This window comes from Canis lupus, chromosome 2 (genome assembly GCF_011100685.1).
Source record: "Canis lupus familiaris isolate Mischka breed German Shepherd chromosome 2, alternate assembly UU_Cfam_GSD_1.0, whole genome shotgun sequence".
Taxonomy (NCBI): Eukaryota; Metazoa; Chordata; class Mammalia; order Carnivora; family Canidae; genus Canis; species Canis lupus.
The window spans coordinates 58,596,125-58,623,580 of NC_049223.1; the positions used below are offsets into that span (position 1 = coordinate 58,596,125).

The 27,456-nt window shown below is 46.6% G+C and overlaps 1 protein-coding gene across 9 annotated transcripts in view; it reads right to left on the reverse strand.

The window, feature by feature from the left end:
* NLRC5 (NLR family CARD domain containing 5) overlaps nt 1-27,456 on the reverse strand; it is a 79,811-nt gene that overhangs the window by 45,529 nt on the left and 6,826 nt on the right. For 3 of the 9 annotated variants that reach the window (XM_038530986.1, XM_038530993.1, XM_038530988.1), the window contains exons 2-11: nt 15,088-15,189; nt 13,859-13,916; nt 10,469-10,775; nt 9,581-9,640; nt 6,059-6,127; nt 3,162-4,833; nt 1,997-2,080; nt 1,767-1,850; nt 302-385; nt 90-179 (exon numbers count right to left, since the gene is read on the reverse strand). In XM_038530986.1, coding sequence (XP_038386914.1) covers nt 90-179; nt 302-385; nt 1,767-1,850; nt 1,997-2,080; nt 3,162-4,833; nt 6,059-6,127; nt 9,581-9,640; nt 10,469-10,775; nt 13,859-13,916; nt 15,088-15,092 — 2,513 coding nt within the window. In that variant the 5' untranslated portion in view covers nt 15,093-15,189. Of the gene's footprint in view, nt 1-89; nt 180-301; nt 386-1,766; nt 1,851-1,996; nt 2,081-3,161; nt 4,834-6,058; nt 6,128-9,580; nt 9,641-10,468; nt 10,776-13,798; nt 13,917-15,087; nt 15,190-17,863; nt 17,883-27,456 lie in introns of those variants that run through there. The other 6 variants (XM_038530994.1, XM_038530992.1, XM_038530987.1 and 3 more) reach the window with 5 other exon arrangements.

The window sequence follows — 27,456 nt, forward strand, 5'->3', positions numbered from 1 at the left end:
GCAGACAAGGTGCTCCATTTTCTACCCCCTACTTTCCTCTTCCCTTTTCTCAAGCCTCTGAAGGCCCATATTCCACTCCTTCTGCTCACCTGACCTGTAGCATCTTGACAGTAGGGCATGTGACCGCCACCTTTGTCAAGCAGAGTAAGGTTGACACGGAGACATTGCTGCGGCTCAGGCTGCAAGATTGTGGCAAGGATATTAGGATTGAATCCTATATCCCATGGGCACCAGACTTTCTTTGCTCCTCAAGGAAGAAGGGAGATCCAGGCAGGGGTTTGGGGGTGGAAAACTTGCTTACTCAAGCTTCTGGAGCCGTGGCAAAGAAGGAAGTACTTCCACGATATTCAGCACGGCCCTATCCTTCAGCTGGTTGTCCTGGAAGCTGCAGAGAGATCAAGGCCCAGTCCCTTGGGAGCCCCAGTTGGCAGGTGACACAGCAGCCCTCATGGAGTAGACACAACTCATAGGCCTACAATGTGTTGGTGACTTGCTCCACAGTATCTAATAGGCCCAGCTAGGAGGAGAGGCCTTCTGTTGGCCTCACTTCTGTACCTATTCAGCTCCAATGGGGAGTTCCTGCCTAGTGGCCCAAGAGATCCATAGGATGGGGTGTGAAGGCCTCATGAAGTAGAATGAGGACATCCAACACACTGCTCTCAGGGTTATGTTTGGGATGTGCCTGAGGCTGGAGTTATCACAGTCTCTTGGCTCCCAGATTCTAGACTGGGATATAGGAGATGCTGCTTCCAGCCCCAGCTCTGGCCTCGACTCACCCAGAAACCCAGGCTAAGCACATTCTTTCTGACCTCACATACCCCATCTGTCAAATGGGGTCCACAACCCAGCCTTGTCTGAGTTCCTAGCTGGAGGGACAGAAGAAGGGTGAGGATACCTTTGTGCATGATTTCTCTGGCTAGTGCAAAGGTTTGGAAGTATGAATTTGTTGACACTCCCCCACCCCGATTATTGAGAGTGACATAGTCTTTTCTCCTATCACCCGATGATCCCACAGAAAGGCACCCAGCTGAAGAAAATAGGAGCTGTGGTCCAACTAACACTCCACTCAACAAGCGGGATGACCTAGTGCCAGGCTGCATCTCTCTGGACAGAGTGCTTTTTTCTAAATCTCATAAAGATGCCATATAAGCTAGTGGTGGTTCTGCCAATAAGCTGTGGAGAAGGCTCCTTGGCCCCACCCCTCCTACTGGCTACTCATTACAAACACCAGCAGGAGTATATTTGTGCACATGTGCTTAGTTCGTATGTACTTGCATCTAAATGTGTATGTGGATCTAAGTGTGCAAGCATGCGCACACACCTACGAATGTGCATATGAGGGGAGCATATGTTCAAGTGAGGGGTGAGTGCAAGTGTGTACACATACATGCATGAATATGAAGGAATGTGTGTGTTTCATGTATGTATGTGTACACATCATGGCTGACACCTGCCTACACTGTCATCCCTTCTCTCAGGGTCACAGAAAGAGGGGAGGGTCCCTCAAAACTCAAGGTCTTTCAAGACGGCCCAAAATATTAGATGAAGGAAGCAGTGCTAGGGTCTTTGTAAGCCTGGTATTTAGATCCAGCCCCACGCAGTTCTTGGACCAATGCCTCCCCTCTCTGGGTCTGACTGAAAAATAACTTGTCAGATTCAATAGAATATGTAGAACTCATTATAGGCTCTGGGTCGGGGTGGGGGTCCCAGGGACCTGGGAAGTGACTTGTTCCCCTAACCAGCAGGTCTTCCTGGAGATCACTCACCTGATCTCTTCCAGCTGTGGACAGAGGCGCAAAGCCTGCATCAGGTGGCTGATGCCTCGGGCAGTGATCTTACATCCTGCTAACCTGCAGGGTAAGCAAAGAGGGTGGGAAAAACAGGGGTGGGAAAGGAGGTAAGGGCAGGAATCTGCCCTGTGCAGGGTCAAAGGGAAAGGGGAGAATTCTCGGCGTTCCTGGTTGAGGATCCCTCTTAGATCCAAGCCCTGGCTCACCCGAGCTTCTTCAGGCTCTCCATTGTTGGCAGGCTCTTGGAGAGGGCTTCTGCAAAGGCATCCCCACATTTCCTGCTCTTAAAGCTGCCACAGGAAGAGGCAAGGTAGCAGAGGTTCAATGCTGAGCAGGGCTTAAAAGCCACCACCCACCCCTTCCTCTGACAGATGGAACTGAATAGTTATGTTAACAGCAGTGGTAGCTGTCATTTATAGTACTAACAAATCCATATTATGGCAGAGACTGTAAATGTCCATTGAAACCCATTTTCCACTGATAGAGCTCTAACTGGGAACACAGTTTCCCAGTCACAGATGGCACTTTCAGCCTCCCTTGCAGCTCAGAGTGGCTACACAGCTACCTTCTCACCACTGGAATGTGAGCGGAAGGGATGTGCCCTATCTCCATGGTTGTGTGGGCTTTAATACATTGGGTGAGTCTAATGCACGCTCCCCTTCCCTTCCCTTCAAGCAGAGCATGGATATGCCCATGACCCAGCTTTGACCATGCAGATCCAAATGCCGAAGGAGATGATGGAGCACCAGTGGAAGGGACCTGGGTCCCTGAATGACCACATGAAGCTGAGCCATCTCAGAGACCCGGACCACTTACTTCTGAGTGCTTCATGACAGTGAAACAAAATTCAACATTATTTAATCCACTGTATTTGCAAGGGTGTTCTCTGTTACTGAGCCTCACCTTTTCTCTAGCTACTACTACACATACTGAGCCATCACTGTGTGCCAGGCACTTGCTACAGAGGGTTTTCCCTGCATTCTCTTATTTGGTTCTCACAATAAGCTCATGCCATCAGTATTATTACTGATTCATTTTCGGGATGAAGAAACTCAGGCTGAGAAGTAACCTGCCCAAAGTCAAACCACTTCCAATGTCAGAGGCTCCGTCCCATGGCTGAGAGGGAGAAGGAGACTTGAAAGGCCCAGCAACCACAATAATAAAGTCCAGTTGAGAGCCAACTAGATCCTAAGGTCTTGGGAGGCATGGAGCTTCCCAACTGGGTCTCAGGCTGGGGGCAGTTCCAACTGTTTGCTCTGATGTCCAAGATTCTCACCCAGCCTCCCTCAGCAAGGGTCTGACTGACTCCACTCTTCCAAAGCCCACTTCCCTCCCAGATCCTCCCCAGTTCTTCCCTGACCCTATTCTCACCTGAGATTCTCTATCTGCTTACAGCCTGCCAGGGCCTCGGGGCAGTGGGGCTCCAGGGGGCAGCCCTCAAAATCCAGGTGGATGGAGGCATTCCTGTGCCTCAAGATGTTGGTCAGGGCAGACAGGTCCGTATAGGTCAGTGGGAAATTGTGGAAGGACAGGTGACTGGGGAGACTTTGGGCCATGAGGCTGGCCAGCTCAGGCTCCTGGGTCTCACCCACACAGTGACAGAGTGCTACAACCTTGGGTCCTGTGAGCCTGCGAATGGCCAACTTCCTCAAAGCCAGCATCACTGCAGCCTGCTTGTCACTCACCCACATCTCATCCTGCTGGGCCACATGGCTAAGGAAGGGTCGGCAGGCACAGGATGCCAGCCCTGCCAGGAAGGTGGGGAGGTGGTCTAAGAGGCCTAGTCTAGCTTTGGTCCGTAGCACCCAGCGAGAATTGAGGGTGACATGGCGGGCAAGTACATTTTTGTCCACCTTGGGGCTGGCCATCAGGTACAAGGCGGCAAAAAACTCTTGTAGGCTGAGGTGGGTGAAGGCATAGCCTATACCCTGGTGCCCAGGGCCTGTGCAGATGCAGAAGGAGGTCAACAAGCCGAGGGCTGCCCCAAAAGCCACCATGGGTGGAGAGATGTCGCCTACAGAGAAGATAACCTTCCCAGTCTCCAGGCCCCTCAGAGCCATCTCACTGAGGCCCAGCAGAGACTCGGGAGGCAGGTACCCACGGGGGCTGAGAGTGGACACCATCTGTACATAGTTCTGAGTCACGGTGGGCAGGAGGGCTGCAGACTGGCCTGGAGAGTTGCCTGGGAGCAGATGGTGGAGGCAGAGGCAGGTGACTTGGCACAGTGCAGGCACCGCACACATGCTCTGGAGATGCCTGTTTTCTCGCAGCTCTGCTAGGGCTGCTTCCTGCCACTCTTGGTCACTGAAGAAGCGGCCCACATACTCCTCCACCCGTGGCCTGTCAAAGCCCCACATGTGGACCGTGGCTGCCTCTGTGGGCAGGCAGTCGGGCAGCTTCCCTGGACGGGAGGTGGCCAAAACCCAGCAGCCAGGCAGGATGGTCCCCCGGCAGAGCCCGGAGAAGAGGGCAAGGGCCGGACTTGGGGCCTCGGGGCCTTCAGGCTCCGTGCTGGAATGCGAGTGGAGGGCCTGGTCCAGCCCATCAAAGATCAGCAGGACTCCTCCAGCATGCTCCTCCAGGTACTGGAAGACCGAGTCGGGGCCCGCCTCGGGGCTCAGGTACAGGTCAAACAGCAGCTGGGGCAGCGTCACGGAACTGGTGATCAGATTGAGCTGACGGAATTCAAACAGGAACAGAGCCTGGAAGCGGTCAAGCTGGCCAGCAGCCCACCTCTGGCAGAGCCGGTGGGCCAGCGTGGTCTTGCCCATGCCTGCCTTCCCCAGGAGCACCGTCACCCTCGGGCCCTTGTCGGCCCTGGTGCTGAAGAGGTCCCGGATGCTCACGTCCGTGTCATCTTCTGCCTTGGGGTCCCCCACTACAGCCCCGTCCTGAGCACTGAAGGGGGCCGTGGTCCGGCTCCACTGCAGGATTGGGGGGATGTAGGCCTGGTGGAAGGCAAGGGGTTGCCCCGGCCCGGGAATCCTGCTGTAGCGCTGCTGGGCAGAAGTCCTCAGCAACTTCAGGTACCTCCTGGCCAACTCTGCAGGGGGCAGGGAGAGGCATGAGGGCGGAGGGCTCCCACTCCCAGGTCCCCTCACCCCAGGATTGGTTGTTGGGAGCTTGTGGCCTCAGCCGTGTGTGTAAGGGGTGGTGGGGACTGGCAAGAGCACACAGGGACTCTTGCGCCAACCAGATTCTTAGGGGCCATTGAAATGGGGGAAGTCTGGCTAGGGGAGTGTAGATTATGGCTCTGTTTGTTTTGCAACAATATAGGTGGTATAAAGTTGTCGGTGAGATGGATGGCTGCGGAGGGGAAGTGGGGTGCTTCCTTTGCAACATCCTAGAACAAACTCTTACTGTGTATCTGAGTAGCCTGTTTGCCTGTCCAATATTTCAGGTTTGCAGCGCCCAGGGGTGAGTGCTAACAACCTGTAGGCCTAGGCACTGACCAGTCATAACCAGAGCTGGGCCCTTATGGTGCCAGGTATTGACTTTTTTTTTTCTTTTTTAAGATTTTATTTATTTACTCATGAGGGACAGAGAGAGAGAGAGAGAGAGAGAGAGAGAGAGGCAGAGACACAGGCAGAGGGAGAAGCAGGCTCCATGCAGGGAGACTGACGTGGGACTCAATCCCGGGACTCCAGGATCAGGCCCCAGGCTGAAGGTGGCGCTAAACCACTGAGCCACCTGGGCTACCCCAGGCATTGACTTTTTAATTGCTGGGATCACTTGGGTGGTCCAGGGGAAGAACCAGGGCTTCTGTCAGGGGATGCTGGGGACAACTGGTAGGGAATGAGAGAAGTTCTATCTTTTTGACTCCCTCTGGCCTGCAGCCCTCAGCAGCCCCCATGCCTTGTGGTGAGCAGGGTTCTCCTTGGTATCCTGCCCATCTCTAACCCAGTCAATGAGGGCCCAGGTCTGAGGTCATATTGATCACCTCCTTCAGGTTCTCAGTCCTGCAGGCATGGGGTAGGGGAGTGTCCTGGTAAAGCCCAGATGATGAAGCTGCAATCTGCTGGGATGCCTCAAGCTCCCTCAGCTGTGCCACCTCTGGAGAAGGCCCTGCGGCCTCTTAGTGGGGAGGCCCTCTTTGCCAGACTCAGCCCTATCTTCTGCCCACCCAGGACCTCCAGTCATCTCTGCTGCACCTAAGACAAGAGGTGCTAGGTTCATGGAGGCTTGTTAGCAGGGCACAGAGTCCAGGATCTGGGTCCTGGCCCCAATGCAATCTAGAGGTCTGGGTCCTTCCCTACCTTAGTACCTACCGAGCTGATGATTCTTGCACTGCTTCAGGCGGGGTGAGGACCCACAGCTCTGATGAGGCCGCTTCAGACCTGGAAAGAATGAAGGAAGAGTAAGGGGTGAAGTTTGGGGACTTGGGCTGAGGGGGTATCAAGCACCTTTGGGGAGCTCCAGTCCACAAGTAGGCAGTAGACAGACAAGTGTCTCTGCATCCAGGGACTGAATGAGGGCAGGCAGTGGGCAAAGGCTGCATCAACACCAGCTTCTGTTTGCAGAAGTGGGTCCTACCCTGGGTGAGAAGCCTGCAGCTTCTGGGATGGGGATCTCCCAGTCTAGGATGTAGGAAGCTGGGCCCACAGCCAGCAGCCTCAGAAACACTCAGGCCTGAGCACTGAATGGTGTGGGAAAGAGCCAGGTCTGTCAAGGCCACTGCTGGTTAGAAAAGCAGAGTTTCCAATGGGCTTGGTCAGGCCTTGCCTCCCTGTTGTGCCAGTGTGTTTTAGTTCCTATCTCCCACATTTCCTACTTCCTTTACTGGTTTCTTGAATTCTTGTCTGGTTGTGTATTGTCAAGAGTCACTTTAATGCCTTTCTGAAGAGGTTGGGAAAGGAAGACAGAAAGAAGGGAAACAAGAAGGAAGGGGAGAGAGGACAGAGGGGAGGAGGAAAGGCAAGAGGATTTAGGGAGGAATTTGAAGAAGTAAAATGGGATATTCCTAAAGCTAGGCATCAGCGACCAATCAGAGCAGCCCTGAGCAGGCCTTGCACTGCCTCGTTGGCTTCTTAGGTGCTGGGTTGCAGGGAGACTCGGGGATCCTAGAGAGGGACTGGAACCAGTTTAGGAGTATTTTAACATTCTGTCAAGTCTATTAATAAGGGACTCACTGTCCAAATATCAATTAGGCCTGGTCACAGCCATGTGATAATTATGCCAGCTCAATGATATGGACCAGAAGGGACAGGGACCAAGATTAAGTAGTTTTGATCTCCTGAGGATCTGAGATTGTGGGGTGGATGATTCCTGTCAAAGCCTGTTGATGTTATTGCCATAAAAAGCCCATACTTCTACAGGAATAAAGGTTCTGAATGTACAACAAATGTCAGATGCAATGGTGAAAGACAGAAAGCTTTCTCTTTAAGATCAAGGATGGCTGCTTTCACCACTTCTATTCAACATAGCACTGGAAGTCCTAGCCAGAGCAATTGAGCAAGAAAAAGGAATAAAAGGTATCCACATTGGAAAGGAAGAAGAAAAATCTTTTTGCAGATGACAGGGTTATCTGTTATATGTAGAAAACCTTAAAAATTCCACAAAAAAGTTTTTCAGAACTAATAAATGAATTCAGCAAAGTAGCAGGATACAAAGTCAACCTGCATAAATGAGCTGCATTTCTACACACCATGAATACCTAAAAGGGAAATTAAGAAAACCATTCCATTTATGAAAGCATTGAAAGAATGAAATGCTTAAACATTAACCAAGAAGGTAGAAAACATGTACGATGAAAGCTACAACACATTGTTGAAAGAAATTAAAGAAGGTGCAAATAAATGGAAATGCATCCCAGGCACAAGGCCTGGAAGCCTTTATATTGTTAAGATGACAGTCTTACCCCAAATGATCTACAGATTCAACACAATTCCCACCAAATCCCAATGACCTGTTTTGCAGAAATGGGAAAACCAATCCTAAAATTCATATGGAATCCCCCCGGGACCCCAAAGAACCAAAATACTCTTAATGGGGAATGGACAATCTTCTCAAAAAATGGTACTGGGAAAACTGGACATCCACACACAAGAGAATGAAGTTGGACTCTTATCTAATATCACATAAAAAAACTAACTCAAAATGGATCAAGGACCTAGATATAAGACCCCAAGCTATAAAACTTTTAGAAGAAAACATGGCAAAAGCTTCAGTACATTGGATTTGGTAATTATTTCTTGGATATGGCACCAAGGCACAGGTACACAAGAAAAAACAGACAAAATGGGCTTCATGAAAGTGAAAAACATATTATGCATCAAAAGACACTATCTAGGAGTAAAAAAGAGAACCTAAAGAATGAGAGATATCTGCAAAACATATATCTGAAAAGGGGTTAATATCTAGAATATGTAGAGAACCCCTAAACTTAACAACAGCAAAACAAACAAGATGATTTGAAAAATGGACAAAGAACTTAAAGAGACATATCTCCAAAGAAGGCATAAGAATATCCAATGAGTACATGAAATGTGCTCAGCACCACCAATCATTGGCGAAACACAAATCAAAATTAGAGTGAGACCAATATCACCACACACCCATCACGATAGCTACTATTAAAAAAAGCAAACAGAAAACAAGTGTTGGCGAGGATGTGGAGTGTTTGCAACCCTCATGTGCTGTTGGTGGGAATGTAAAATGGCATTGCAGATGTGAAAACAGTATGGAAGTGCCTCAAGAAATTAAAGATCAAATTACCAAATGACCCTGGATTCCAAAGATATACTCAAAAAGAACTGAAAGCAGGATTTTGAAGAAATATTTGTTCACTGATGGTCACAGCAGCATTATACACGATAATGAATAAGCAATCCAAGTATTTATCAATGGGTGGATGGATAAGCCAAGGGTGGTGTACACAGATAATGGAATGTTCATCAGCCTTCAAAAGGAAGGAAATTCTGACACCTGCTACAACATGGAGGCACCTGAAGGACATGATGCTGAGTGAAATGAGCCAGTCACAAAATGATTCCACTTATAGAAAGTAGTCAAAATCATAAAGAAAGAAAGAAAGTAAAATGCTGGTTCCCAGGGGCTCAGGGAGAGGAGACTGGGAAGTTACTGTTTAATCGGGACAGAGTTTCAGTTTTCCAAGACAAAAAGGGTTCTGGAGATGGATAGTGGTGACGGCCACACAAAAGAGTGGATTTAATACCACTGAACCGTATACTTAAAGCCAGTGAAGACAGAAGTTCCATGGTATGTGTATTTTGCCACAAGAAAAAGAAAAAGAAACAGAGATTCGGAGAATAGAGTGTGGCCTGTGAATCAAGAGGTGGTCACCATTTGATCACTGACCTCTTGTTGTTCCTTCAGAAAATCAGTAAGAGGTGGCCAGGGTGTGGAGGCAGTCTGTGGGTCAGTATTGGACCCCAGAGCACCTGAATGATGAAGGGCTTGAGTCGGTGGGTTTGGGGGATGAGGCCTGGGGCCTGGGGACAGGATGAGAACCCGCTTCCCCTAGTGCAAGAGGACAGGATCCTGGCATTGCCCAAGGGCTGACAACTTCCCACTCTCTCAGGAAGCTCCAGCTCCGACCTCTGGGAACAGGTATCGGGGCAGGCCAAAGCCTTTAGATGTTCAGAGGGGTAGGAGGTATGGCTAGGAGCCATGGGGTGGGAGGCAGGGAAATGTGCAGATGTGCTTGGGGATGAGGAGGCTGGTTGAAGGGGGATGACTGTGCCTAGCCACCATCAGCCTCCTCCCAGCTCGACGCGGGGACTGAGTGTGCCCACCTCCCACACCTCCTCATTCACAACCCCGGGCCTCACCGTGGTGGAGCTGAGAGGCAGGTTGGCTTTCTTCACCAGCCCCCAGCTGGCTGGGGAACCCTGAAAGAGAGGGGGAAATGTAGCATGCTATGGGGATGTGGCAGGCTGCCCTGGGACCAGCTCTGGCCCGGTGTCTGGCTCAGGCTTCATCCAACAGGGTGGGTCCTCAGCAGGGAGAGAAATAAGGTTGACATTCAGCAATCTGTGGAAGGCATAACCGGGGGAAGCAGTCGTGGGCAGAAATGTGCACGTATATGCAGGTCTGCACACGGACAGGTATGTGTGTGTGTATGTCTGCATGGGCATGTGTGTTTATGCACATGCATGTGTGATTATACACACAAACATGCACCGTGAACACCCTGCACTTCCTATACTCAGCCTTGTGCTAGAGCTTTTGAGTGGGTTCTTACTTCCTCTCCAAGAACACCGTTGCCCCTCACTGTTCTGCTTCCCCACGATGCTGTGTAAGCACAAGGTGCCAAGAAACATCTGTGGAACTGAACAGAGTTCAAGGCACATGCCCATCCCCAGAGGCTGGAGGGCTCTCCCCATGGCTGCTCCTGATCTTGCTGCAAAAAGAAACTTCTTAAGCATTGTGGGCTATTTGGAATTTCTTGGCAGAAAGGAGTCACTGGTCCTTTTTCTCCTTGTACCCAGCTTTTCCACGCAACTAGGGTGAGGCAAGGTGGAAGAAGGGGTCTTCTGGGTCCTCAGACATTTTGGTGAAACTAGAGAATTTATTGTGGAAAGGGCTCAGAAATAAATAATTTGTTTGGCTTGACCATGTCATCTTTGTGTGACTCAGGTGGGTCCCAGCCTGGGCCTCCCTGGCCCCCCATGATGGGGGGTGGCCGGCAACTCTGTGCCTCTCCTGCCTGCTCTTACCATCTCCATGGCCCCAAGTGCTCAGCAGTGGCACCTCCAGGTCCAGGGGCACATCGAGCTCCATGCACACACAGTGGATGAATGCCTGCCAAGTGGCCCGACCTTGGGTGTGCAATCTTCTGAGCTGTAGCATGACCCTCTGTGTGGTGTCCTGGGCCTCGTCCCCGGAGCTCAGGTCCATCTTGGGGAGGAAGAACTTCACCTTGGCATTCAGCCATTCTGGGTCTTTACTGAGCAGCCTCACGAGCCAGCTCCACAGGTTAGTGGTACCCAGCTGGAAGCTAACGTGGTCCATGAGGAGCTGGCCCTGCAGGGACAGAGTCGGCAGGTGAGCTGGGGAGCAGGCAAATTGGGTGACAAGTGAGGTGGATGGACAGGTGAGCAGGGGGACAACTCAACTGGATGGAAGGCAAAAGGGATAGTCAAGAACCATCTCCCACATCTGGTGGGGGCAGGAGCTAGGCAGACAGGTGGCTTCTTCATGGAGTCTCAATGCCTGTGCCCAGGGATGGGTTCCAGAGAACAGCCTGCTCCTTTTACACTCCTTACTGCCCGCTTAGTTGTGCCTGAGTCCTGGCTCTGAAATGGTCCAGTTCATCCCCTGTGGATGGTCCCCTAAGGATGCTTTATTTTTTTCTCGTTTCCATGGACCTATTTGTGCTGCTCTCTGTCTAAGCTAAGCTCATGGCAGAGACAACTGGTTGTCACTCCTACTTTGTTCTCCACTTCCTCTTTAGTATGAGAACCCCTGAATATTTCCTGGTCATCTGGAATAAAGTCTATTTCTCAGACTCCCTTGCAGTTAGAATAGGCCATTTTACTAAGTATTGGCCAATGGGATACAGACAGAAGTGCTGTATACCCTTCTTTGCTTCCTCCTGTTGGTTGGAATGTCAAGGTGATGGCTGAGCCTTGGGCAGCCTACTGGATCATGAGGTGGAAGCCAGTGCCAAAGAAGGCAGAGGGTAAGGCTTCCCACCTGTCCTGAACTTCTCTTACATAACAAGGAAATACATTTCTATTTAAAGCACTACTGTCAGAGCACCTGGGTGGCTCAGTCGGTTAGGTATCTGCCTTTGGGGTCCTGAGATCAAGCCCTGAGCAGGGAGCCTGCTTCTCACTCTCCTTCTGCCTGTCGCTTCCCCTGCTTTGTGCTCTCTCTGTGTCAAATGAATAGATAAAATATTTTAAAAAGATATTGAATTTATAAAACAAATAAACCACTTTTTTAAAGGGCTTTTTGCTACTCATAGTGAAATCAAATCCTAACTAATACAAAACATCTCTCTCTCTCTCTGCAAATTCTCCCCTTCTAAACTGGCACTCTCAAACAACCTGCCGGTAGGAGTACCAATATAAGGCAAGGGACACTTACACAGCAAAGCTTTAAATCTTTTTTTTCAAGATTTTATTTATTTATTCATAGAGACAGAGAGAGAGAGAGAGAGGCAGAGACACAGGCAGAGGGAGAAGCAGGCTCCATGCAGGGAGCCCGACGTGGGACTCGATCCCGGGCCTCCAGGATCACACCCCAGGCTGCAGGCGGCACTAAACTGCTGCGCCACAGGGGCTGCCCCACAGCAAAGCTTTAAAAAAATTAAAAATTGATTCAGCAATTCAATTTCTAGCACTCTAGCCTTCAGAAATAATTACGGCATACATAAAGATTTTACTTACAAAGCTGTTCACTGCAAGATTATTTGTAATAGATAAAAGTTGGAAGCAACCTAAATGTCCAAAAATTAAGGATTTGTTAACTAATTGGTGGTCCATCACGTGGTGGAACATATGTAACATTTCCAAATATACTTTTGCAGAGACCCGGCTTCCAACTCTGAAAAAAGTGGGAGGCTTACCCAGGAGAGCAGCCTTACCAACTCTCAGAGGCTGGGGCACAGAACTCTGTGTCCTGCAGTTCAGACTGTAGCTGCTCCCCTTGACTCCTGGCAAAGGCCTATTGGGCATGTGTCCTAGCCCCCTCTGGCCATACTTTGGCAACTGGACTAATAGCCACAGAGCTGTAGAATTTGTGAAACATGCTCACATGCATGGGGTAGGCAAGGATCACCATCCCACATGAATGGATGGGAAGACGAAGGCCAAGGGTATACCCAAGGTCATATTAGAAGTCCATGGCAGAGCCAGGCTCAGAACCGAGATTTCTTGCCTGTTGGGGAGATAAATTTCCTAGACCTTGGAGCCCTGGATGGCACCAGACAAGGACTAAGTCTCTGGACTCTGTGTGATCTTGGTAAGAGAATGTGGTTATGGCCTAGGGCACAGCTTCTCTTCTGGGCTACAGTGTTCAAAGTCCATGATGTGGCCATAAAGAAATAAGCCAGAATGGCAAGCTGCCAGGTAGAAGCAAGGAGTGTCTAGGTGTATAATTCTGGGGAAGTCCCTCGCCCTCAAACCTGTCCTCCTGCTAGTTAGACACAATGCCTTGGTTTCTACTATTGGTGCTTAGTCCCCTTGGGGAAAGCCATCACGCTTTTTAAGGATAACCATCAGTGGGAGAAAAAGCACATTTACAGTATTCTTGGTCATTGAGGCTCCTACAGAAAGTAGCCTTGGAGACAGAGGATTATAGTAGAAAGATTCTCAGCCCCAGAGTTAGGAGACTAGCATTCCTGATCAGCTCTGTACCTAATTCTCTGCAGTAGGCATTAGGGCTGTTCACAGATATTCTTTCTCCTTTTTCTAGGCCCTTGGTAGAAGAGCACTTCCCTGCCCTCTTGAAGTCAGGTATGGCCACAAAACTTGCTTTGGTCAATGAAATATGCTAAAGATTGACTCATGTCATGTCTGTGAAGAAGTATTAAGAGCCAATGTACGATTCACAGTGCTTTCTTTTTCCTCTACCACAGGGATCAGCGGTATTGCAGAACTTGGCGGCTCCTGGCCGCAAGAGGATAATGTGGAACAGAGGTCCTAGTTGATTGACAGTAGATAAGAAGTAGGAGCAGAAGTAAGCTTTTGCTGTCCTAAGCCACTAGGACATTGGTGGTTGTTACTAAAGCATAAACTAGCTTATCCTAGCTGATATACTCATGCTCTGGCCTTGAGTAAGTCTACTGTCTAGCAGGGCTTCAGTTACACCATCTATAAAATGGGTAGACTGGATTCTGTCTCAAGGCCCCCCCCCCCCCGATTTTCTGTGTCTGATGATTTTCACTCTCAAGCTGAATGGTGGCTAAAGGTAGACTTGTCATAGGAGGGGCAGCCCAGTGAGGTAAATCTGGATGGGAAGCAGTCTGGATAGGGAGTGGTAGGGGAGTGAGGGAATGGATTGGAGGGGAAGAGAGGAGGTAAAGGGTAGAGGTCACCTACTTGGCCTCCTGGTTCATCATAGGTATTCTAGGGTGTCAGCAGAGATGGTCTCATGAGTACCTGAGCCATGTCCTGCGCTCTGAGCTGGATTTGCAGGTTGTTTCCATAGCACAGGCTCCTAAAGAGAGGAGACAGGGCACTCTTCTCAATATTCCAAGTCCCAAGAGGAACGCTGTATGGCAGGCACCAGCCCTTACCCCTCTTCCGGAGACACCTCTGAGGCATTCGACCCAGAACAGTCCCCTTGCCCTCATGCACAGCTCTTGTTCTTCCCCAACCACATCTCCTTTTGTCCCCTAACTGTGCACAGCCCAACTCTCTCTGGTGTCACCTCCTGCCATATGTGGCCCAGAGGAAGCCCTTCTTCTTCCTCCAACTCAGACATTCACCTTCCAGTGATTTGTGGCATCAGAGTATGCCCATCGAATCCAGCAGACTTTGGACAATTCATTCAGATGATAATGGAATAATCCTCATCACTGATGCTAACTTCCTTTCCCAGTAAAACTCTCAAAAGGATAAGATTTGCTATCTTCTATTACATTTGAAGAATTTTTGAGGCAGTCAAGAATAAACATTTTTTAAAGGATTTTATTTATTTGAGAGAGACAGCATGAGAGAGAGAGAGCGAGAGCACACAAGCAGTGGGGGGAGGCGGATGAAGAGAGAGAAGCAAATTCCCCACTGAGCAGGGAGACTGACACAGGACTCGATCCCAGGATCCTGAGATCATGACTTGAGCCAAGGGCAGATGCTTAACTGACTGAGCCACCCAGGCACCCCAAGAATTAACATTCTCCTTAATGAGAAATCCCAGAGGCATTAATCACTGCTTCGTCAAGAACACAATGAAATGACACCCTGGCACACATGCCTAACAGAGATGTTGTCCAACAATACAGAAAGGACCAGAAGAAAAGTGGCTGGAAAGTACGTGGAAGGAAGGAAGAAAGGAAGAATGGCAAAAGATCAGCATGTGCACTGACTGTGTATCTATGAAGGGAGAGCTTTAACTGTGAAGTTCCAGGGATTTCAATAAATCTATGTGAATAGGGCGCCTTCAAACACGGCAGAGGCTAAGTCATTAGAAAGAGGAAAAGACAGGTTTGTGACCTCCCCCAACCCCACCCGCCACCTCCGTCTATACATGGACGCGTACAGCCTTCAATGTGACTGTATTTGGAGATGGGACCTTTGGTGTCTGAGTCATGAGGATGGAGCCCTCATGAGGGTTCAGGAATCTTACAGGAAGAGGCAGGGGGAGAGCCTGCTTCCTCTCTGCTCCCTACCTCATGAGGATACAAGGAGACGCTGGCCATTTCCAAAGGTAGGGTGTCCTCGCCAGCCTGGATCTGCTGGCATTTTGGTCTGGGGACTTCCTGTCTCTGGAACTGTGAGAAGTAAATGCATATTGTGTAAGCCACAAGGACAGACAGGACAAGTGTCTTATAGGCCTTAAATATTTCATAATAAACATTTTAAGTTAGAATGAGATCAAAACGAGAAAGTGAAGACAATTATATCACAGACTATTTGTTGGGAGAGGCAGACAGTAATGGAGAGGCTTCCAAACATCATAAGGCATCTTATTAAAGTGCCTAACATAAAACTTTATGGAACAGTATTAAAAATAGAAAAAAAAATCAGCCAAAGGAATGGAATTGCTTTAAGCTACTTTAGCTTCATACTCATTTAAAACACACCAGTTAACCAATGGTATTAAAAGAAGACATATGGGGATCCCTGGGTGGCGCAGCGGTTTAGCGCCTGCCTGCCTTTGGCCCGGGGCGCGATCCTGGAGACCCGGGATTGAGTCCCACATCGGGCTCCCTGCATGGAGCCTGCTTCTCCCTCTGCCTGTGTCTCTGCCACTCTCTCTCTCTCTCTCTCTCTCTCTCTGTGTGTGTGTGTGACTATCATAAATAAATAAAAATTTAAAAAAATAAAAATAAAAGAAGACATATGGAAAAATACATAGTATTAACACACATGGTAATACAAGTGTTTTAAATTTAAGAAATTATTTCTCAATTAAGTAACTGAATGAAAATGTTCTGTATGGAAACTAGGTGCCATCTCACACCCCCACCAAATGGCCATAATGAAGGAAAAAGCAGTCCAAGTGTCGATGAGGACGAGGAGAAATGGGAACTTTATATACTGCTGGTGCAGATGTGAAATAGAGTGGTCCCTTTGGAAAACAGGGTGGCAGGTCTTTAAAACGTTAACCACAGAGTTACCACATAACCCAGCAATTCCACTCCCAGACCTCTCTCCAAGTGAAATAAAAATAGACATTCACACAAAAACACGTATACAAATGTTTGTTTATCCACAATAGCCCAACAGTGAAAGCAATGCAAATATCCAAAAGCTTGTGAATGGAGAAGCAAAACATACTATGTTTATACAGTGTGATATTATTCAGCAATAAAAAGGAGCAAAGTACAGATACACACTGCAGCAAGGATGAATCATAAAAATGTTATACCAAGCATAAAAGCTCCCAAGTTTATCATTAAGTAAATTCTTTGTGCGTGTGTGTGTGTGTGTGTGTGTGTATTTGCATACACAGAGACCAGCTCTAGGGCTATAAAACAGTGACAGGATTTTGTCCAGGGAGGGGGTACGAAGGACTCAGGCAAAGAAGAACCCTCTACGCTACACTCTTTTGGACCAGTTTTACATTTAAACTTTTTAATAGGCACATTTTTATCTAAAAAAAAACAAACATAAAGACATCTGCATTAAAAATTAGATGGGGCACCTGGGTGGCTCAGTCAGTTAAGCATCTGACTCTTCTAATTTTTTTTTATTTATTTATTATAGTCACACAGAGAGAGAGAGAAGCAGAGACACAGGCAGAGGGAGAAGCAGGCTCCATGCACCGGGAGCCCGACGTGGGACCCGATCCTGGGTCTCCAGGATCACGCCCCGGGCCAGAGGCAGGCGCCAAACCGCTGCGCCACCCAGGGATCCCAACATCCGACTCTTGATTTCAGCTCAGGTCATGATCTCAGGGTTGTGGAATCGAGCCCCACACTGGACTCCGTACTCAGCAGAGTCTGCCTGAGAATCTCTCTCTCCTTCTGCCTCCCCACAGTGTGTGCTCTTGTTCTTTCTCCCTCTCTCTCAAAAGAAAAATAAAAAGAATGCTCAAACATTAGTAGAGCACACAGTTGCAGATGATATTTTCCTGAACTTAGAAATCTGGTATCTTCACATTTAATTTAGTTTAGTTTGCTTTGTCTTTTTCTCCTTATTAGATTGGCCAGCAGCTGCTGTCTCTTATGTTTAAAAAGACAAAATGAGGGCACCTGGGTGGCTCAGCAGTTGAGCATCTGCCTTTGGCTCAGGTCATGATCCTGGGGTCTTAGGATCAAATCCCACATCAGGATCCCCACAGGGAGCCTGCTTCTCCCCCTGCCTATGTCTCTGTGTCTCTCATGAATAATAAATAAAAATCTTTTTTTAAAAAAAAAGACAAAACGAAATTTTAATTTCTCTTTATTCCGTGGATTTTCTCTTTTTTAAGTTATACACACACACACACACACATATATATATGTGTATCCTGACTTCTCTTCCCTGATTTACTGAGACTGTTACTCATTAAGTTTATAAGTGAGTCGATTGCTTAAGTCATTTCTAGTATTTCCATTCTAAAAAATAATAAGAGAAGCCACTTTGGCCAATTTCCATAAGTTTATGTCAAGTTTATGTCAAATTTACATTACATTGTTAGTAGATTATAATGTTGAACTGAGTCATTTAATGGAGGGGTAAGTTATTCTTTAAATCTTTGCCATTAATTTTTTGTTTTACTCTACTATACAAAGAAATAGTCCCATGCAGTTTCTGCTTTGGGGAAATATGTTGAAATTTTCCTTTTTTGCTTGACATATGACAAATTTTAAAATATTCCATGACATTTGTAAAGTTCTTTTTCAATAAATACGGATTTCGATCCCCCAAATTATGTCAAAATAAACTCTAGATGGGGCCAATATTTAAATGCAGAAAGTTAAACTGTAGGAGTACTAGAAGACTAAGTGTTCAACTTACAATTCAGGAAGCTGTATGTTGAATTTTCTGCATTTTTCTATGTTATAATTTCACAACAAAGCAGTTAAAATTTTTTAAGTGCTGGAAGAAAACATGGGGAAAAGTTTTAAAAATAATTTCAGAGTGGAGAGGGTATAGCTGAGCATGACACAAAACTCAGAAATCATAAAAGAAAAAGGGAATGAAATTGATCAGCTATAAATTAGAACTTTTATACTGCCAAAGAGTACAACAAATAAAGTGAAAAGAGAAATGGCAAACTGGAAAGAATATCTGCAAGCTGTATCACAGAAAAGGACATGAATGTTTTTAATATACCAAGAATTACTACAAATCAATAAGAAAAGTAGACAAAAGAACAGTAGACAAAGAACAGAACTGTTTACAGACAAGGAAATAAGAATGGTTCTGAAGTGTACATGAAAAGATGCTCAACTTCACAGGAAGTGAAAGAAATACACATTAAAATTAAAAGAGATTATATGGTTTTTCAACTCTTAAATAGTCAAGGAAATTATATAGCTGGCAAAGTTATGCATTAACAGGCATTTCGATGCATCATTAGTGAGAGTGTATGGCAATAAAACTTTATCTATAAAAACTGCAAATGCCACATAACCACACCTTGCAATTCCATGCTCATGTATTTATTAATAATGTGCAAAATAACACACATTCAGGAATACTTAATGTGGCCTTGTTTATGGCAGTAAAAGATGGAAGAAACTCTAAATGACCACTGAAAAGGAACTGGTTAAATTATGGCAACAGAATTCCCCTCAGCCATTAAAAAGGAAGAGGCTGAGCGATGTGGGTTGATACAGTATGGCACTCATACCACATGTGTACATTCCCCTGGCCAGAGTTATTTCTAACACTCAGCCCTGGTCTAGCCTGGCCTGATTTCTGTGTAAACCTCCTATCAGCTTCCCACTGCCTCTCAGATAAAGTCAAACCATGTTAATACACCTGCCACAAAGTAGATACACGTTCAGTGGCCAGGAAATGTTCCAAGGATGAATAAACAAATGGCCTTTCATCACCTGGTTGCTGGCCACCTCCCGGCCCGGCCCTGGGACAGCACACCTATCCCACAGTGGATGGGGGATGGGTGTACTGGCTGCCGGGGCCGGGGGGGGGGGGGGGGGGGGGGGGGGGGGGGGGGGGGGGGGGGGGGGGGGGGCCCGGGAGTAGCAGGTGAGTGACAGCGAGCAACATCGGTGTCTCTATGTGTGTACTCAAATCTACCAGGCAAGGTCGTTGGGAGATGAAGCAGGTAAAATCCCCGACATGGCATCTGGGCCACAAGAAAGGCTCTGAACATGTTAACTATTATTATAAATGGTGCTGCTGTTTGCTCTGTAACCTCAGCCCCCACCACAGGGTACAAGGAAGGAAGGGAGGGATGGTGGAGAGGACATGGTTTGAATCACAGACTTCTGATTGCTGTTCCTTTGGCTTCTTCCCTCTCCCTGACTTTCCCAGGCTTGGATTATGGGGGGAACCCCCCAGGAGGCTGGGTAAACCTGTCTTGTTGTCCATTGGCTCGCTGGGGCTTGTCTCCTCATCTCTACTAGAGGGGCCCCACCTGCCTTTCCTGTGCTCGGGGGCTGGAGGGGAGAGGGGAGGGGAGGGGAGGGTCAGGCTGATGGAAGCCGCATCCCTATGGCACTGGCAGGCCTGGGTTCTGCACCTGGCTCCTGGGCCGGGGTGGGAGAAGAGGGGACAAGAAGGGAGCAGCTGAGGATGGCCAATGGGGAGAGAGGGGCAAAGGTAGAAAGGGCTCGAGTCTAACCTCAGAACCAGAAAGGCTGGTTGGTGGGGCCATACAGAAATGTCCCACAGGGGACGCCTGGGTGGCTCAGTGGTTGAGCATCTGCCTTCGGCTCAGGGAGTGATCCTGGGGTCCTGGGATGAGTCCTGCATCAGGCTCCCCGCAGGGATCCTGCCTCTCCCTCTGCCTATGTCTCTCTCTCTCTCTGTGTATCTCTCATGAATAAATAAATAAAATCTTACAAAAAAAGAAATATCCCATAAAACAGAAAGTGCCGCTAAAGTTGGCTTCTCGGGACCGAGTGGACAGCCAGGCTTGTGGACTCTGGGGAAAAGCAGATCCACAGAAGCCACAAGTCCTCTCAGAATGCCCCACGCCAAGCCCTACCGGGGGTGATGACAGCGACCTGGGGCCTGTGCCCTCCCCCAGGGCTGGCCAGCTTCCATCCAAGGCTTCAGGGGAATGCGGCTCTGGAAAAGACCTGGCTGCACGGTCCATGCCAGGCCCATTTTATAGACGGGGGGTGGGGGTGGGTGGGGGCTAAGACACTGCTGGCACATACAACAAATAAGAAGCAAAGGCAGGGCCAGACTGACCGGATGTGCTCTTTCTGGAAGATGCAGCCCCACCCCAGGAATGGCCCTCCTTTCAAGCACACCACTTCAGAAAGATGTTAGCAGCCATTTCCTCCCTCACCCACAAAAGCTGGTGGAGCAGGTGAGAGGGGTCCTTAACACAGCCCATTTCCGCAGGGTGGGGGGTAGGGGGGGTGACGATGTGGGTTGCCTGTTCCTTGGGAAGCCATCATCTTCATTGTCATCACAATGGCAGGGTCCTCCAGGACTTATACTTCATCAGGGCTTTACCAATGCTGAAACTGAGGCTCCCAGCGGTGAGGGGATTTGCCTGGTCACTGCTAGAGAGCCCCAGAACTGGGAGTTGAACAAACATCTCTAGGCCCTGCGGGCCTCTGGGGGATAGGGTGCATAGTGGGGGCGGAGAGGGATCCAGAGAGGGAGGCGCAGCCCAAGTCTGGGGCTCAGGTCCAGGCAGTCCTATCCCACATCCAAGAGGTCTCCCTCTTTCTCATTGCAAACTGCGGGATCTGGGTCCCAGCCTACATCACTGGTTTTAAGTCACCTCTTTCACCACCACCACCACCTTCTTGCTCAAAAGGCTTGGTCTTTCCACCAAAGGACCCCCTCAGGGTTTCCAGATGCACCCTCTGGGACCAGGGTTCTCTAGAGCCAGCCGGTGACCAGGTAGTGGCCTTGCCTCTCCTGCTCAGCCCTGGTGGTTTGGGCCCAGCTCCCACACGAAGTGGCTGGTGAGGCCTCCATGAGAAGGCTTTCACCTGACACGTTCCTGGGTCTCCAGAGCAATCTCCCAGGATCTTCCAGGCCGGGTCTGGGGTTCCCAAACTTGTTTGCACATTGGAATCATCTGGTGGGGGGGGGGGTGGCTTTCAAAAATTCCAACGAGCTGCATCCTGAACCAATCATAGCAACATCACTAGGGGTGGAACGAAGCCTCTGGAAGTTCCTCAGGTGATTCTCCAGTGCTGACAAGCTTGGGAACTAATGTTCTAGGCATAACGACACCCAGCTCCCCATTCCCAGCTGGAGGAGACTGGTTCTGGGTTCCCTCACCCTTGGCACTCTACTTCTCTAGCAAACCAGAGGCAAGTGATTCTTGCCCTCTGAAAGGCTGGGGGACAGGAAAGGCACCAAGATGGCCTTATTTAGATGAAGCCCTGTGGGTGTCTCCCAATGACTAACACTTCCGCCTCTGGCCTGTTCCTTGGCACCTTGCACCCCAGCTCTGTGGCTCTACAGGATGCTCTCATACAGGCCCAGGCTCAGCACAGCTACACCCAACTGGAAACAAAGCCAAGTCTGGAAATCCCCTCTTTATCACCAACCATGCAGTTGGTAAGGATCCCGGAGGAATATGGTTTTGGAGTCCTAGGGGACAAAGTTAGGCAGAGGAGGGAAAACACCATATAATCTCACTTCCATGTGGAATCTAAAAAACCAAACCAAACCAACCAACCAACCACCCTAACAAACAAAAAATACAGGGAACAGATTAGTGGTTGCCAAGGCATGCTAAGTGGAGGGTGAGAGAAATGTGTGAAATGGGTCAAAAGATATAAATTTCCAGTTATAAAATAAGTATATCATGGAGATGTAATACACAGCTGGGTGACCATAGTTAATAATACTCTATTGCAGGGGCACCTGGCTGGCTCGGTCGGTGGAGCGTGCAATTCTTGATCTCCGGGTTGTAAGTTCAAGCCCCATGCTAGGTGTAGAGATTACTTAAAAAATTTTTTTTATATCTTTAAAAAATAATATTCTCTTGCACATTTGAAGATTGTTAAAAAATAGATCTTAAAAGTCCTCAACACTAGAAAAAAAAATTTATAACTATGTATGGTGACAGATGTTAACTAGATTTATTGTGGAGATCACTTTGCAATGCATATAAAGATCAAACTATTATGTCATACACCTGAAAACTAATATAATGTCACATGTTAATTATGTCTCAGTGAAAAATGGAATTTTCTTTTTTTTAAAGAGAGAGAGAGTGGGCATGGGGCAGAGGGGCAGAAGGAGAGAGAGAGAGAGAGAGAGAGAATCTTAAGCAGGCTTCATACCCAGAACAGAGCCCGACATGGGGCTCGATCTCACAACCCTGAGATCATGACCTGAGCTGAAATCAAGAATTGGACATCTAATCAACTGAGCCACCCAGGCTCCCCAAAAATGAAAAACTTTTTAAATAAATAAATAAGACCTGTGCTGAATTCAGAGACTTTTTCCTAATTGAAGCACAATACTACCTTCAACAAATAATTTTCTTTCCAAAGGAAATTACCATCTCCACAGAGCTTTATTATTTTTCTGCTTACAAAATATATAATCAGTCATTTGAAAAGTTCTAAACATAGCAGAAATATAGAACTTGAAGTTTATATCTCATGATTTTATCCTTTAGGGAGAGGTACACAATTTCTAAGATGTTTTATCCACACTTGAGGACATTTTTGCCTGATCTGAGAGTCAGAGTACCAATTCCTTGAAACTTTTCTAAAAGACATCTCGCATTTAACTTTGTTTTCTAAAGTAGTGTTCACCATGAACAGAAGATAACCCTCCAAAAAAAGGAAAAAACCAAACAAAGTAAACAAAATAACACTGTTGAAACAGAACCCAGTGTCACTGCCTGCCCACAGCTCTGACCCGGGGCCTGGCCTCCAGTTGCTGAAAAGGAGACCAAAAAGTGTGTGAAGCATTAATTAAGCACCAACTGACACTTTCTCCTTGACTAATGTGGAAGGATTAAAGAGAACGAAAAGATTCAATTTACATGAAGGCCCTAACTGTACATCTCCTACAACCATCTTGTTGACTTCTATTGGATAAATCTCTGTTCAGGAAAACATTAGCCCATTCATTTCAAGAAGGGGATTCTGAGACCCAGAAATGCACAGGACACCTTCAAGAACTCAGGGAAAAGTCTACCATGAAGACACATAAGTCAGCAAGCTATTTCTCTCTACAACCAGATGCCACAACAAGGTCTGAATGCCTCAGAATCCCAGCTCCCCATGGTTTGAATGGTCCTTCCACTTTGCCATGAGGGGCAGAAAGAACCACCAAGGCAAGAGGCTGATGGGGGTTTGGAGTTTGGTGATGGTACAGGCTCCATCCATCTACCATGGAGATGGTTGCTGGGGGCATGATGCAACTTCCCAGATGCCTGCAGCCTCTGCATCTGCACAGTATTGTAGGAGAGAAATTTAGAAATGTGGTCTCAAATACTTTAAAAAAATAAAACTTGAGGAGAGGATTCTGGGAAGATGCCAGAGTAGGAAGCAGTACTTTGTCTCTTCCACTGAGACGACTGCATAGGTATAATCTGTCTAATAGAACTGTTCTGGAACTCTGGAGCCTTTGAATGCTTGCTACTTCCAACAGAATGCCTGGGTGGTAAATTGTGGTTATTTTTGGTCATTTCTAGCTCTAAGCCCAGTAGCAGCTATCCATACCCCAGACCTAGCCACATGGGAGACCGCTGTGCACATGTTGCTGGGGCAGCATGCACACAGCTTATAAGAATTGGGGTGAGTAAAAAGGACCTTGTTTTCCAAATATTGGAGATTTGTGCTCTATTTGCTGATTATTGCTTCTGATCACAGAGGTGCAGAAAGAAAAGGCAAGCAGTCGTTGTTGCTGTATTTCCCCTCATTGCTGCAAGACCCTCTCCAGTTAAACAGTCAGGAGATTAAAAGGGCCAGACCCCATGGTTCCCACCATTATTCTTCCCTTTTCCCCTTTCTGGAGCTAGACATTAAAGACTAGGACATTCAAAAACAACTGTATATAAGGAGAAAGTTAGAAAGTGACCACATATGCCCAAGGAAAACTCAGAAAAGATACAGAAAGACATTAAGTTTACACCTCAGACTGATCCTCGGCACAGACAGTCCACAGCAATGGAAAAACCAAAGGAATAACAAAAACCCAGCAAACTGTGGGGAAAGGGAGAGTCTTATTTCCAGAGTTATCACATTATTATATTCAAATGTCCAGTGTTCAACAACAATAACAACAAAACCACAAAGCATATGAAGAACAGGAAAATATGACTCATTCAATATGTTCATTGATTCAAAAACCAACAGAATTGCCCTGAGACTTAGTGGCAGACCTTTCAGACAATGACTTTAAAACAACTGTCTTAAAGAGGCACCAGCCTGGCTCAGTCAATACAGCATGCAAGTCTTGATCTCAGGGCTGTGGGTTTTATCCTCACACTGGGTGCAGAGACTGCTTAAAAAATAATTTTTAAAAAAACTGTCTTAAATGCTCAAAGAACTTAAGAAAGAGAAGGTGAGGGGCACCTGGGTGGCTCAGTGGTTGAGCATCTGGCTTTGGCTCAGAGCGTGATCTGTGATCCCGGGGTCCTGGGATTAAGTCCCGAATTGGGCTCCCTGCAGGGAGCCCGCTTCTCCCTCTGCCTATGTCTCTGCCTCTCTCTGGGTCTGTCATGAATAAATAAATAAAATCTTTAAAAAAATTTTTTGTAGCTAAATGTTTACATTTTTTAAAAATTTCCTTTTGTGTATATTCTATAGCTATGTTCTTTGTGGTTACCATGGGGATTACATTTAACATCCTAAAGGTAAGAAAAAGAAATATAATGCATTTAAATCAGAAAGAAGTAAAATTATCTGTCTGCAGATGGTATATATACAATACTCTTATACGCAGAAGATCCTAAATTCTACAGAAAAACTGTTAGAACTAATACATGAATTTGGCAAAGTCACAATATACAAAGCTGACACACAAAAATCAGTTGCATTTCTATACACAAACAATGTCAAATCTAAAAGGGAAATTACAAAAAGAATTCCATGCACAATAGCATCAAAAAGAATAAAATACTTAACAATTAACCAAGGAGGTGAAAAATGTGTACACTGAAAACTACAAAACATTGCCACAAGAAATCAAAGGCATAAATAAATGGAAACACATTATAGGTTCATTGACTGGAAGACTTAATACTGTTCAAATGTCAATATTATCCAAAGTAATATACAGATTCAACACAATCCCTACCAAAATTCCAATGATGGGATTTTTTTGCAGAAACAGAAAAGCCCACCCTAAAATTCATATGGAATCTCAAGAGACCCCAAATAGCCAAAATGATCCTGAAAAAGAACAAAACTGGAGAACCAATAGTTCCTGATTTCAAAACTTACTATAAACTAAATCAAAACAGTGGTATTGGCAAAAAACATAAAGCCAGTTGACTCTTGAACAAGATGGGTTTGAACTGTGAGTCCAGATTTAAATGAAATTTTTTCAAGAAATACAGTACTATAAATGTATTTTCTCATCTTTATGATTTTCTTAACAAAATTTTCCCCTCTAACTTCCTTTATTGTAATGATACAGTATATAATACATATAACATGCAAAATATGTGTTAATCAATTGTTATTATTGGTAAGGCTTCTGGTCAATAGTCTGCTATCAGTAGTTAAGTATTAGGAGAGTCAAAAGTTATATATGGATTTTTGACAGTCTGAGGGTCAGCACTCCTAACCACCATGTTGTTCAAGGCTCAACCACATAGACCAATTAAAATAGAATAGAAAGCCCAGAAATAAATCTTTGCATATATGGCCAAATGATTTTTGACAAAGTTGCCAAGACCATTCAATGGGGAAAGGACAGTCTTTTCAATAAATGGTGCTGGGGAAACTGGCTGTCCACATGCAAAAGAATGAAGTTGGAACCTTCCGTTACACTACATACAAAATTTACTCAAAATGGATTGAGGACCTAAATATAAGACCCAAAACAGTAAGACTCTTAGGAGAAAACATAGGACAAAAGCTGAACCACAATGATTTGGCAATCAACACCAATATATATACACACACAGAAATTGGACTCATGAAAATTCAAAAATTTTTTTGCATAAAAAGATGCTATCCACAGGGTAAAAAGGCAAGCCACAGAATGGGAGAAAATATTTGAAAAACATGTATTTGACAAGGAATTTATAATCAAAATATACAGAGAATGCCCACAGTTCAGTAACAAAACTAAATGCCTGCAACTGAATAACAAAAAGACTAACAACTCAATTCACAAATAGGCAAAGGACCTGAAGAGATATTTCTCCAAAGAAGATATACAAACGGCCAATCAGCACATGAAAGATGGTCAGCATCATCAATCCTTAGGGAAATGCAAATCAAAACTACAATGAGAGGCGCCTGGGTGGCTCACTCCATTAAGCATCTGACTTCAGTTCAGGTAAGGATCTCAGGGTCTTGGGATCAAGCCCATGTCATGTTAGGTTCCCTGCTTATGGGGGAGTCTGCTCTTCCTTCTCCCTTTGCCTCTGCCCCTCCTCCCACACGTGTGTGCATGCTCTCTCTCTTAAATAAATAAATGAAATCTAAAAAAAAAACTCTACAGGGGCACCTGTGTGGCTCAGTGGTTGGGCATCTGCTTTCGACAAAGGGCACAATCCTGGGGCCCTGGGATCAAGTCCCGCATGGGATTCCCCGCAGGGAGCCTGCTTCTCCCTCTGCCTATGTCTCTGCCTCTGTGTGTGTGTGTGTGTGTGTGTGTCTCATGAATAAATAAATAAATAACTACAATTGAGATTGATACCACCTCACACTCATTAGGATGGCTACTATCAAAAAAACAAAAAACAGGAAACAACATATACTAGGGAAGATGTAGAGAAATTGGAACCGCTGCGCACTCTCGATGGGCACGTAAAATGGTACAGCTGCTGTGGAAAACAAGATGGTGATTTCTCAAAAAAATTAAAAATAGAATTACCATATGACTCAGCAATTTCACTTCTGAGCATATACCCAAAAGAACTGAAAGCAGAGGCTCAAAGAGATATTTGTATATTCATGTTCATAGCAGCACTATTTGCAATAACTAAAACATGGAAGCAGCCCAAGTGACCATCAATGGAGGAATGGAGAAGCAAAATGTGGTCTCTTCATACGATGGAATATTATTCAGCCTTAAACAGGAAGGAAATCGTGTAATATACAACATGGCTAAATCTTGAGAATATTATGCTAGATGACATAAGACTGTCACAAAAAGACAAATCCTGTATGACTGCACTAATATGAGGTACATCGAGTACCAAATCCATAGAGACAAGAAGGTAGAATGGTCATGGCCAGGGGCTGGGGGGAGAGGGAATGGGGAATTATGGATAATGGGCATAGAGTTTTGGTTGTACAAAATGA